The sequence below is a fragment of the Prionailurus viverrinus genome, chromosome A1 (assembly GCF_022837055.1).
Source record: "Prionailurus viverrinus isolate Anna chromosome A1, UM_Priviv_1.0, whole genome shotgun sequence".
NCBI classification, from domain to species: domain Eukaryota; kingdom Metazoa; phylum Chordata; class Mammalia; order Carnivora; family Felidae; genus Prionailurus; species Prionailurus viverrinus.
The window spans coordinates 101,817,722-101,831,024 of record NC_062561.1 but is presented as its reverse complement, the minus strand read 5'-3'; the positions used below and the strand labels follow the sequence as shown (position 1 = coordinate 101,831,024).

General features: G+C 44.9%; 1 protein-coding gene across 2 annotated transcripts in view; it reads right to left on the bottom strand.

Annotated features, from left to right (window-relative positions):
* PRDM6 (PR/SET domain 6) overlaps nt 1–13,303 on the bottom strand; it is a 118,066-nt gene that overhangs the window by 43,966 nt on the left and 60,797 nt on the right. For both annotated transcript variants that reach the window (XR_007155586.1, XM_047874853.1), the window contains exon 4: nt 1,201–1,328. Coding sequence is in view for 1 of the 2 variants with exons in the window: in XM_047874853.1 (XP_047730809.1) it covers nt 1,201–1,328 (128 nt within the window). In the remaining variant the exon portion in view is untranslated. The remainder of the gene's footprint in view (nt 1–1,200; nt 1,329–13,303) is intronic.

Sequence of the window (13,303 nt, the reverse complement as noted above, 5' to 3'; positions counted from 1 at the left end):
AGCCAGCCAGATTTGTGCAGCCTTATACCTACGAGGGGTATAAAGCCCTTTTTTTTTTTTTTTTAAGCTTCATGTTTAAAAACTAAAAAAGAAAAAAAAGAAGGAGAAAGAAAGAAAATAAATAGCCACAGGCAAGAAGCCAAGTTGCAGAGTACAGGACCTTCTGCTTTGATGTGTCTGTGGTGCCTAATAAAGCTAACCAGTTGCTTCTGATTCTAAAGGGAACATGGCTGTTTATAACTGAGGTCATATATTTATACGGCACATGTTTTCGAGGGATTTTGAGGAAAGGGTTTTTTTCGCCCTCCTCTCTGTGATCTGTTTTTGTGTTCCCATCTCCATTTCAGCCTTCTTTAGCACTAAGTGGAAATGCTTGACCAACAGGTGCACTGAGCGGATGCGGCAGGGCATCTGGGAATGCACCTTGCTTTTCTGCCCCTCCCATGCCCCTCCCCACCTTCCCCCCACCCCACCCCAGCCACAGGCCTCCCAACGGGATTCTGGAAAATGAGGCTGGCTCCACTTTGGGTCTGTTACCCTTTGGGCTTTGCCCAAACTTCTCAGGGATCTGGCGGCTTCTCCACGTTCTGGAACTGCCTGATCACCCGAAATGTATCTTGAATGGTCAAAGGGCCAAAGCCAAACACTCTGACACCTTTTGAGGGACCGGGATGGGTTATTCTGGCTCAGCCATGGCTGCTGAGCTGAAGAGTTCGGGAAAAGCAGCCTGGAGCAGGCTGAGAGTTAGTTCTTGGCCTCCCACGTCTCTGTGCAAATGACACTGTTTCCCGAGGGAGAAAGCCTAAAGACGGCAGGGTGCACGGGATCTGGGGCTGCATCTCTGAACTCCTATCTACGCGCAGGCACACACCGGCTGTGGGGGAATCACCCCGCATCGGCAAGTTTTCCCAGCTCATTCAGGCACTTGTGGATGTTCAGGCAGTGGCGTGGAAGTAACTACACCACGTGCACCGAGTAAAAGAGGCCCTTCCGGGAGCATCTTTACTCCTGAACTCTCGGGATAGTGTGGTTTCAAGAACCAAGGAGATTCCAAAAACCTAGGAAAACAATGTCTGCCAGTCCTCCCAGGGTTCTGCAGGACTCTGCAGGGTTTTAAAACCAGCAGCAAGCCTGAATTCGTACACGCAAGCCAAAGGGCTTCAGCTACGTTGAAGTGGTAAATCAAGGTACATACGTTACCTGTACTGAACTACTGTTAGATTCTGTTCTCCGCAGTGCCTTGCACATCGGATATACCTCATCCAGCTCGACTTACTAGGTTCCCCACCATCAATAAAGTGCTGTAGTGTTCCATCTTGGTCATATATCTAGAGAAGAGGTCAGAAGGTCAAGTAGTTAGAACGAATCATCAGCAATCATTTTCCCTGCTTCCCTTGGTGTCTTTATGCGTCGGCTGCAGAAATTTATGGCCTGTAGGTTCGCTAGAGCTTTATTGATGTTCTCGGAAACTCAACCGGAATAGCAGGAAAATATTTTTGGGTGATGCAAGTCGATCCCGTTTTTCTTATCAAGCCGATCTTCCCCTGTATTCAACATATTTCTGGTATCTCGAGGATGTGAGTGACCATGTTTCCCAAAGGATATTTAACCTACTTTGACAGGCTACTCCTAAGTAATGAGCTGCCGGATAAACAAAACAAGCTGAAGGGAGAGGCCATGCTGACATGGCTGGAACATCCACACGAGAGGCCCCCGGGCTCAAACACGTAACTGTTCGAAGGCATTCGGGACGCAGTAACCGTCTGTTAGACGAGCCGGGCGACCCCGGGGAAGAAAGCAAGTGGAATGTTATAGACGTGCAGAGAACTGGTTAAAACAAAACACAACAGGCTCTCCTTCAGATGAAATAAAAGGACTCTCACCTCGCAGAGAATATGGGACTGCTGTTGTCAGCACCTGAAACTATTAGGGAAGCCATCAAAAAAGAGAGACCCTCAAGAAGAGAAAGGGGGGGCAGAGAATGACTATTTCCTAGGGATTGTAAATGTCTTAACTGAGATTGGTCTACTAATGACTGCTTGAGGTCATTCTGAGCAACTCTTCTTTCAAGATCACATTCAAGGAGGGGGGCCTGGGCCGTTTAGTTGATTAAGCGTCCAACTTCGGCTTAGGTCATGATCTTATATAGCTCGTCAGTTCGAGCCCCACATCAGGATGTCTGCTGTCAACACAGAGCCTGCTTGAGATCCTCTGTTCCCCTCTCTCTCTCCGCCCCCTCCCCTCGCTTGCACACTCTCTCTCAAAAAATAAACACTAAAAAAAAATTTCTTAAAGATCACATACAAGGAAATGAAATTTGTTTCAAACCAGGCAGGGACAATGGGACAAAAAGTCTCATGCGTAACACTAGCCAACCCAGCACAGGCAGAGTCTGAGCCGACCACAGAGGTCATCAGCTCCTGTTTCCAGAAACCAGGTGAGCCCTGGGGAGCTTGGAGGACGTGGTCTCTCGAGGGGTGTGAGGTTGGGGGCTTACATACATACAGCCATTCCAGAAGGGAATCCCAGTCCTAGGGGGCATCTGGGAAGCAAGGGGTGCAGTTCTCAGAAGGAACCATGATGCGACTGGTCCTTTTCAAATAAAATAGTGATGGGATCCTGTTAATTGCTGAAGTGCTGCCCACAGCATCCTGGAAGTCATGTCTCTTACCCTCTCATCAGCCTTTTCCACTGCTCTCTTCCAAACACACATGGAGAACAAGTCTTACAGAGAGCCTCACTGGTTACACTAGAGACTAAAATTAGCACAGTGATTCAGATTAATTTAGCTCAGCATTTCTGTGCTGGGGGCCAAAGGGCTTAGTGATGACAGTTTCTTTTATTATCTCTAGTCATTTTAAAACAGATGACTTGTTTTTTTGGGGTTTTGAGTTTTGTTGTTGTTGTTGCTTTTGCTCATTTGTCTCCACCCCCAACCTCTCCACTAACTCCCCCACCCCTCAAAGACAAAACATCAATCTGATGGAGGCAACTGCTGGAGAAGCTTTGGGTAGCACAGCAGGGCGATCACAACCGATAATCAATGTCGCCTGAGAAGAATAAAGAGACTCCTGGATTATATTCTAGTTAAGATTAATGACTTCTTGCAATTCCTAGTTTGAGAATGAAGGCAAGGGAATGGAATCATTGCATGAGGTAGATGTATCTGCTCCCTGAACCACCTGAAGACAGACTTTGCATTTAGGTTAGATCCCACTGTATTATGTGGCGGTGGTTTCTGCTTTCCTTTTTAGGAAGCTGGTTCCGAGATTCAAACTCTCAACCGTGACTCTGCTGTTGACAACCCGTGGGACGCTGAACAAAGCCATTAGTTCCTCAGACACCAATGTTTACCTAAAATGGAGCCAGAAATGTTGACGACCCAGCCCCTTTGCCCTATCCTTTCCCCCACGAACCAACTTCCCTTGAGAGCTGCGAGTGAAAACAATTATGAAGCGTTTTGAGGAGGACAATTCTCCCTGGTGCTTCTAGCCCATTTCATCATCAGCACGTGAAGCACATGAAACTCTAGTATTTACGTGTAATGGGTGTCACTTGGACGCTGGCTCATCTGAACACCAGGCACAAGCCAGTCAGTCTTGAAAATGGGTATAAAAAGGTTTCTCCCTATACTCTCATCTTAGCAAAAATCCCCCCAAGTTAAATATAGTGTGACGACAGGAATCCTATCATTTTTGCCTGCTTGATTGGAACTGCTACTTGCCTTGAGGGGAAAAGTAGGTGGCTATTTGTCAGGCCTTTTCCCAACATCACACAACGTAGCACAGGACGTGAGGCTGTGCCTCCCCGGCTTCTGCTAATACTGACTTTACGCTAACTCAAATGGAAAAGTGACGAAAATCGCAGGTACTCTGTTAGATCCCATAGCCGTGCCCCCAGAGTTGAGGAAACTCATTCGACCTTGATGTTGTTCTCTCCCTCGGCCCCCAGTGCCCAGCCATCACCCAATGGAGTTGAACTTGCCTCCTACATGCTTTCCAAGAACGGTCTCTCTCTCCACCATCACCATCATCAGCCCGAGTCACCTTCCTCGTGCACTATACCACAGTCCTCAGTGACACCATCTGTTTCACCTAAGTCCCCCCAAAATAAATGTCATAACTATGTCACAAAATGTCACATCATGACAACATATATTCACAGCACGTGGCATTTCCTCAAGGGGGCTCATCATAATAAGACCAGTGCCTCCTGGTCCTGGTTTGTGGTCCCCAACCAAAGTTTTTAGAGGGGCCAAAAATGTACGCCTGTATACTTGGCTCAAGGTCATCCTGGACCCTTTCTGGTCTGTGATGTTAAATGTGAACATTTATCTTTTTTTTTTTTTTTTTTGGTAAGGTTTTTAAAAAAGTATTTGTTTTGAGGGGGGAAGGGGCAGGGAGAGAGAGAATCTCCAAGCAGGCTCCACACTGTCAGCGGAGAGTCTAGTGCGGGGCTCAAAGAAACCAACTGTGAGATCATGACCTGAGCCGAACTCAAGAGTCAGATGCTTAACTGACTGAGCCACCCAGGCGCACCCCCCCCCCCAAGAGTTCACATTTAAACTCAGTGTTTCTAGAACAAGAAACAATGGGCCAGAAGGCACTGACACCTATTTCTGTTCATTCCTCGAGTAGAAGGGGAGTCCAAGCGGGAAAACGAAGATACCCACATGTGAGCACTGAGCAGGAACTAAGAAAAGCCCTAGGTACTCACTTGGGCCCTATCATCACCATCCATCATCAGTTCAACTTTGTTTCCATTTAAGAGCTCAGGTGTTTTTTGTTGTTGTTGTTCTTGTTGTTTAAAGGGCGCACTATGTGCAAAATTCTGCATGTAACCAAACTATACAAGGACAGTGAGCCTATATCCATCTACTGTATCAGGCAGGGCCCAACTTTCTTTTTCCAAGACAGAAGGAACTAAAAACAAAAATAATATAAAAACAGGGAGGGGGACAAAACAAAAGAGACTCATAAATATGGAGAACAAACTGAGGGTGGCTGGACGGGTTGTGGGAGGGGGGGATGGGCTAAATGGGTAAAGGGCACTAAGGAATCTACCGAAATCATTGCTTCACTATATACTAATTTGGAAGTAAATTTTAAAAAATAAAAACTAAAGTTAAATCAAAAGAAAAAAAGGCAGAAGGAACTAGAAGTGAAGAAATGTTTCAACAAGTTTCAAGCTAGAGCAACAATTCCAAGTTCAAGAAGGTGTTCTTGGACATTGCATTAACGTCTATATTTGTGGGACAGTAAAATGAAAATTTAGATACCTGTAGGTCTAAAAAAAAAAAAAAAACTTAAGGAATTTAAGGATATCAATTAATGCTGATACCGACATTTATTTTGTTTTCATGTCCTTTCAAAAGAAACCATGCATAAAGTGTTTAGACAATCCTCTCAAGATCTATGAAAATGTCAACAAGGTCACAAATTCTATTCATTCCAATAGTGAGAATGAAGGTAAGAGAGTGAAATTTATATTAAGGGAAAGACTCATTCTGGAAGAACACTTGAATAAAGCAGAGTGTTCTGTTTTGTTTTTTAACGTTTATTCATTTTGGAGAGACAGAGAGACAGAGCATGAGTGGAGAAAGACCAGAGACAAAGGGAGACACAGAATCCAAAGGAGGCTCCAGGCTCTGAGCTGTCAGCACAGAGCCCCACGTGGGGCTCGAACTCATCAACAATGAGATCATGACCTGAGCTAAAGTCAGATGCTCAACGGACTGAGCCAGCCAGGTGCCCCATGCTCTGTTCTAAGGAAGTCAAACCAATAACCGTGTGGAAGTGGAGGAAATACAAGTAAAAAAAAAACACACACACACAGGATACTTGGTGGGAATTGAAGTAAAATTTTCAAGTAGAAAAGTCTCCAAACTATACCAAGTGTATATCTGGCATATTGGTTTTAGAAAGGTAGCTCCAGCTTTGCTGAAAACGAGTGTAAGACAGCACAGTCATATTGGAAAACACTCTGGCAATATTGAAATAAACCTGATGATGTGTAAATCCTATGACTCAGCAATATCACACTAGGAAATTACCCCACTGAAATCCCAGTGCCCCAGGAGACAAGTCCAAGGGCATTCACTGTAGCACTGTTTGTAATAGTAAATAATGAGAAATAATGGAAATACCCTTTATCAGAAAGACAAACTGTGCTTTAATTACCCAATAAAATAGTACAAAACACTTAAAGGAAATGAATTAGATCTGTTTGTATTCAGATCCAGTTGATATGGATAAATATCAAAAACCGAGAGTTGAGGGGCACCTGGGTGGCTCAGTCAGTTGAGTGCCCAAGTCTTGAGTTTGGATCAGGTCGTGATCCCAGGGATTGTAGGATCAAGTCCTGAATCGGGTTCTGCACTGGGCATTGACCCTGCTTTAGAGTCTCTCTGAGTGTCTCTCTCTGAGTCTCTCTCTCTCTCTCTCTAATAAAAATATAGAGGCACCTGGGTGGCTCAGTTGGCTAAGTGTCTGACTTCAGCTCAGGCCATGATCTTGCAGTTCATGAGTTGGAGCCCCGCATGGGGCTCTGTGCTGATGATAGCTCAGAGCCTGGAGCCTGCTTTGGATTCTGTGTCTCCCTCTCTCTCTGCTCCTCCCCTGCTCCCACTCTGTCTCTCTTTCTCATAAATAAAGATAAGATAAAAAACAGTAACAAAGAAAGATTGAGGAAAAACAGGCGCAGATTGATACACATGATACTGTTTGTTAACATTTCAAAATATACAACACTCAGTAGCATACTTTATGAAAGCGTATACTGCACAATATACAAGTAGTGAGAGCTAAAGATACATACGGTAAAATTCTGAAAAGGTTCACCGGAGGGGTTCATGATAACTTTATGAGAGCACTGGCCTTGGGGAAAAAGGAATGGAGGTAAAATAAGGGGAATTTACCTGAAAAGTTTCATTTTTCTTAAAAAAAAAAAAATCTGAAGCCAATATGGCAAAATCTTAACACTTTTTGGCTGGCCCACATACTGGCATTTCTATATTATACTTTATGCTTTTCTGATTCTTTTCCAAAAAATCAGGGAGAGAAAAATAAAGGAAAACCTAGACACTCGTTTCTTTGTAGTTGGGTGTTTGCATGTGTTGTTAAAATAGAGAAGCTGACTATATTACTCAAGGTTAAAACGTTATCTGTGTTATCTTCCTAGGAAAATGTTTGGAGTATGTACGACTATGTCAACAGCCCCTGATTTCTTCTGTGATCCTTGTTGTTGCTATTTTAAAACCATTATTTTTGGTCTGTGCTTTCTCTTTTCTCTTTTATCAATGCGACTGGAGAGATAAGTAAGGGTGAACGCTAATTCTTACCTTTTTAAGGGGATTTTTGCAGTATTCAGTCCAGTAATATTTACTGGGAAGCCACACATGGTGGAAAGAATGACCACACGTTCTTGCTTATTACAAACCACACATGACATCAAATGAAAACCACCGTGTGAAAGGTGTGTATTTATTTCAATCCTGGATACCAGGAAGCACCACTGTCTCCCATGACTTTAGGGTCCTAGAAGAAGAGTCTACTTTAAAGGACAACAAGAGCAATAAAAAATACATCCACGTTCATGATCTCCCGGTTCGTGAGTTCAAGCTGACAGCACAAAACCTGCTTGGAATTTCTGCACCCCGCCCCCGACCCTCCCCAACTCGTGCTCTATCAAAACACATAAATAAGCTTAAAAAATTTAAAAAAAAAAAATCCACCCAGGTTGTGTTATACATCCTAATCCTGAGTGGTTTGTCCACGGCTCTGTCATTTGTGAATGTTGACAATTTACATTTAATGATAATCATCATCATAGAAACAATGTAAGGAAGCAAGTAAGTCGGGCTCATTCTTAATTTATAAAAAGCAGTAAAACCTCCTTCTGAATGACAGTAATTCGTACATATCGGTGGCTCTGAGCCATCAGTTTCTCTGAAGCAAGAGTTGCAAACCCAGCGGGCCCTCAGGCTGGACTGGGGCACGTGGCCAACTTGGTTTTTCTTCCACCGTGTTTTAAAAACTTGGAAATTTCCAACTGTTCTCAAAAAGTACAATCAGAAGGTGAGTCCCCACTTTCTGGCACTAATCCACTGAGGCGGAGAAAAGATCACCCCCTTTAGGCCAACCCTGCGGTTCTGCACCACTCCCTACTGTCTTACACGCTCCCAACATCAGTAATTTACTTATCAGCTTGGCCTCATGAAGCATTTCAGTCTGTAATCCCAGCCCTAAAGGAATTATTGGTACGACTAAAAATCAGTCTGTGACAGCTGGGGGCACTCTGAAGGGAAACCCTTTTGAACTGATAACCTGGAAACACGGCAAACATTCATTTCGCCTGTGCTGCCCAGAAGCCCATCTAATTGCGATCCAAGCTTTCTGTGTAGTTCTCCAGGGAGTGAGAGAGCTGGGTTCATTTCTTTCATTCGTACCAGCAGAGGCTTTCAATGATATTTTTAACCAAAGGACCCCCTTGAAGTCAAAGAAGTTATAAAAGTAATTTCACTATAAAAACAGATCAAAAGAAAGTCCGCCAGAAAGCACCCAGCCAGCTCACCTAACCTCACCCCTGCTCTTGGAGGCGGCTGCTGGGACATCACCAAGGGCTCGCAGTGAACCGGGGGGACCTGTCTGAAAAAACACCACAGGCAGAGCACTTTCTCCGGTGGACAGACCTCCGTGAAGATTTCGGACGCCCATTCTTCTGCTAGGACGCTGAGTACCTTGGCTAAATTTAAAGCCCAGGAGAATCAGATTTGGAAGGGACCTCAGAGACCATCTGTTCCAAACTGATCAGGTTTGACCTAAGAAAATGGGGGCTCCAAAAGTTAGTAGCTTAGACAAAGCGAGACTACTAGTCAGTGGCAGATGGAGGCCTCATCTCCAGGCCTTCTTCCAGCCTCCATACCTCTGCTTTCCCACTGGGAGATGCCATGCCTGGGTCACCTCATCCACTGTTCCAAGTACCCTGAAAAGAGCCAGTGACTGCAGACCAAAGGACCATGCATTATAATAGCATAAATACTAATCTGTTCCTTCCAGAACCTGGGTCCTTGAACTTTGGCATGGAAAGAAAAAAAAAAAGATCCCCAAGGTTTTACAGGAAAACGATTAGCCAATTTTCAGTGAGCAGGGAGACATCTCTGGCCCCCCTCTTTCATTTCCACACCTTGGCCTGTCCCTGTGCCCAGGCCCCAGACACCAGCATTTGGTTGTGCGCTGAAATGCCAGCCACGTTCAGTCTTTACCGGGTGGCTGACGTGACGGAGCATATCTTATGCCCAAACGTCTAACACGGGGCCTGGCACGTGCCCGGAGGAGGACCTCAAAACACGCTGCAATGAACGGAAATGAATTTTCACAATAATTCTGCCGCTTCCTAAAGATCTTAGCTTTTACTCGAAGCCTGAGGGAAAAAAAATCACCGCTAAATGCAATTAAACTCCATTCCGAACACTATCCACCAGGGCTTTCTAAAAGAAAATATTACATCCTCCTTGAACCTAACTTCTGCCAATTCTATGAAATGCAAAGACACATTGCATGTGATTATTGAAATGTAATCAACAACGGTTACAACAAGAGCCAAGAAGTGGTCTTTGGGGGGGTTTGGGTTCAGATCTGAAAACCTAAGCACACGGAGGACGCAGGGAAGAAGAGCTACAAAGACGGTTTGTCTTGGGGTGCCTGAGTGGCTCAGTCGGTTGAGCGTCCGACTTCCGCTCAGGTCATGATCTCACGGTCTGTGAGTTCAAGCCCTGCGTCGGGTTCTGTGCTGACAGCTCAGAGCCTGGAACCTCTTTCGGATTCTGTGCCTCCCTCGCTCTGGGCCCCTCCTCCCGTTCATGCTGTCTCAAAAATAAACAAACATTAAAAAAAAAAAAAAGATGGTTTCCCTTATCTTCTCTGCCTGTTCTCCACAGTGCCTTCATCTGCCCCCCCCCCCCCGCTTTCTGTAAAATTCAGAAAAGCAAGGTTTCAATAAGCAAGTGTATTAGGGATTTGAGAACCTCAATTGAAAAAATATATTGTTTGCCAAGATGCATAATAACGTTTTACCGTGGGATTCCTCTGGGTCAGGAGGGGCAGGTAGCAAATATTTTGTGGCCCAGGGAGAGCTAACACAACTAATGCCACAAAGAATAATTCTTCACTGTTTTGACCGTGAACACTTACAAACCAGAATACCTCTGCTGCTAAATCAAAACTCTTACTTTCAACAGTATGGTTGTTAGGGAGACATTCTTAAGTATTACCAGGGAAAACATGCCACAGCAGTCACTCTGGTTAAGAGCAACTGGGGAGGGCATGTGGAGTTGTAAGCCTGGCTCCCCCTTGAGTAACCAAGTGACCTTAGACAGTGACTTAACCTTTGAAGATGCTGAGACCTTCGTTGAAGAAATGGTGCTTATGATAGTCCCTACATCAAAGGGCTAATATAGGGGCACCTGGGTGGCTCAGTTGGCTAAGTGTCTGACTCTTGGTTTCACCTCATATTACGATCCCACAATTTGTGGGATCCAGCCCCACGTCAGGCTGACATCAAGAAGCCTGCTTGGGATTCTCTTGTTCTCTGCCCCTCTCCCACGCACGCTCATGCTGTCTCTCAAAATAAATAAATAAACTTAAAAAAAATACAGGTGAATATAAAAATCAAATGGGCCGGTGTATGTGACGTTCTTAAACCAGAGCTGGGCACTCAGTATAAGAACATCTGCTATCCTTAGGCCATCACTATAATTAGTTAAGAAACCTCAGCCCAAACATGACCGACCAACCAACCAGATGGTGGCCCCTGACCACAAGATAGTATGTATAATGTAAGCAGACTCATTGCTGCTAGGGTTGACCAGCCTGTAAGCTCACAGGGGGCAGGAATACACTGTAATTGCTTTTTAAATTTACCCACAGGCACCTTATGAGAATCTTTACACAGATCAGGAAATCAGCTTCTGCTGAAAGACAGAAGAAACGGATCCGAAACGACACAAGCAAGGTGTATGAATAAAACAGATATTCTAGGGGCTCCTGGGTGGCTCAGTCGGTTAAGCGTCCGGCTTCAGCTCAGGCCACGATCTCACGGTTCGTGGGTTCGAGCCCTGCATCAGGCTGTGTGTGGACAGATGGGGGCCTGGAGCCTACTTTGGATTCTGTGCCTCCCTCTCTCCACTCCTCCCCTGCTCATGCGGGCGCGCAGGCTCTTCCTCTCTCTCTCTCTCATAAACAGACATTAAAAAATTAATTTTAAAAACCCAGAATAGATATTCTAGTTTTATCTCCCAGATGAGCCTATTAAACGATAAAACAAAGTATTTTAAAGTGCTGGATGGATTGGAACACCACACAGAAAACGCTAAGGAAGTACCTCTTCAGTGCTAAATTTCCCATCTCCTAAGCTTACTCAGTCTTTGGTTTTAATGCAGGGTTACAAAAATGTCATCCCAAAGACACAGGTACCTCACCGCCTTCAGAACATACCTGGAGCCTATTTATAATGAACAGGCAGTCCTTGCATGCATTTTAATTAACTGTGGCTTCGAGACCCCAAAACCCCCTCATTGAACATCACCTACTGCGTAGCACTGCTTGACCTCTGAAGTCAGTGATATTATTTGGCCAGGGGAGGCCCCAACGTATAGCGAGTGCCTCGTTCCTCTGCGAACACTGAACACAATCAAGGTAGGCGAGCCGTCTGAGCAATCAAGCATACTGGATAAGGAACAGGGGACATGTACGGATGGCAGCCTAGAGCATCAGATCGACAGGGAGCTCTGTGAGTCAGGGCTTTGGGCCACTGCCTCCCAGTCTCGAGAGGAAGACAGCAGGAACCCCGGCACTGTGGGCTCCCAACCTCTTTGAGCGTAGATTTTTAAATCAAGCTAGATCAAAGCTTGAGAAAAGAGGCCACTGAGCAATGCTTTAAACACGAACAGAGTATCAGGGCACCTGGGTGGCTCAGTCGGTTGAGCAACCAACTTCGGCTCAGGTCATGATCTCACAGCTCATGAGTTTGAGCCCCACATCAGGCTCTGTGCTGATGGCTCGGAGCCTGGAGCCTGCTTCGGATTCTGGGTCTCCCTCTCTCTCCGCCCCTAACCCACTCGCATTCTGTCTGTCTCTCTCAAATATAAATAAACATTAAATTTTTTTTTTAATGAGGAACGAATCTGCATCCTCCTTAACACAAAGAAGGAACAACAGTGAATGACTGCATTATACACATCTGTGTGGTACTTTAGTTTATAACATACTGTCCTAAGCTTATTTGATGCTCATAACGGACCTAGCAGGTGGGATGGACCATTACTCTGTTTTACAGACGAGAAACCTTGGGCTAACAAGGGTTAAAGGACTTGCCCCCAGACATGCAATCTATACTAACAAGTGACCAGGACAAATGCCCCCTGAGTCACAGGCCAGCCACTCCCTTATGGCTTTTTTCCATCATCTCCCGTTTGTTCTATCAGGGAGAAATGGAAAGCGTTTTCTTTAAAAGCATCAGAAATTCTCCGAGTGAGGCTCATAAAAATGTACATAACAATTAATAATGTCATGTGTGAAACAAACCCCTATTTTCAGAGCAAACGCCCTTTTACTGAGAATTACTTAATCTGTTAGTAAAACTGATACAAAGCCACCATGCAATTCAGGAGAGATACAACTCCCCAATTCTGTGAAAACTCACTCTCCTTCCAGGGGTAATAATGACCCGGTGGGCGGGTGGGGGGGGGGGAACACCTGACTTTAGCTCAGGTCATGATGTTGCTGTTACTGAGTTTGAGTCCCGCGCTGGGCTCTGTGCTGAAAGCTCAGAGCCTAGAGCCTGGAGCCTGTTTTGGATTCTGTGTCTCCCTCTCTCATTCTCTCTCTCTACCCTTCCCCCGCTCATGCTCTGCCTTTCTCTCTCTGTCTCAAAAATAAACATTAAAAAAAATTTTTTAAAAATAATGACGACACAGAATATCAAAAAACTGGGTGAGACTGAAGTCTACAGATGAAGAAGCCTATTTTAGAAGGAAAGATTCTTGATTCGAGCATAAAGCGGCTCGTGTGCCCCTATCTACTCGTGTTCAGTTTTTCAGCTTTTACCTCAAATATCTAACTACAGGTTTCTCATGTCGACAATTTCTCCTTCCTCCTTCCATTAGAATGAACTTACTGTGCTGTTATTTCTAAAAGGCAAACCCTTTGCTCTCCCTTTGGTTTGGCCTATTTTGGAATGTTTGGAATGCCAAGATTTTAAGACGAGGCTTCAAAGGTCAAGTAATAAACGCCCCATAAAATAAATG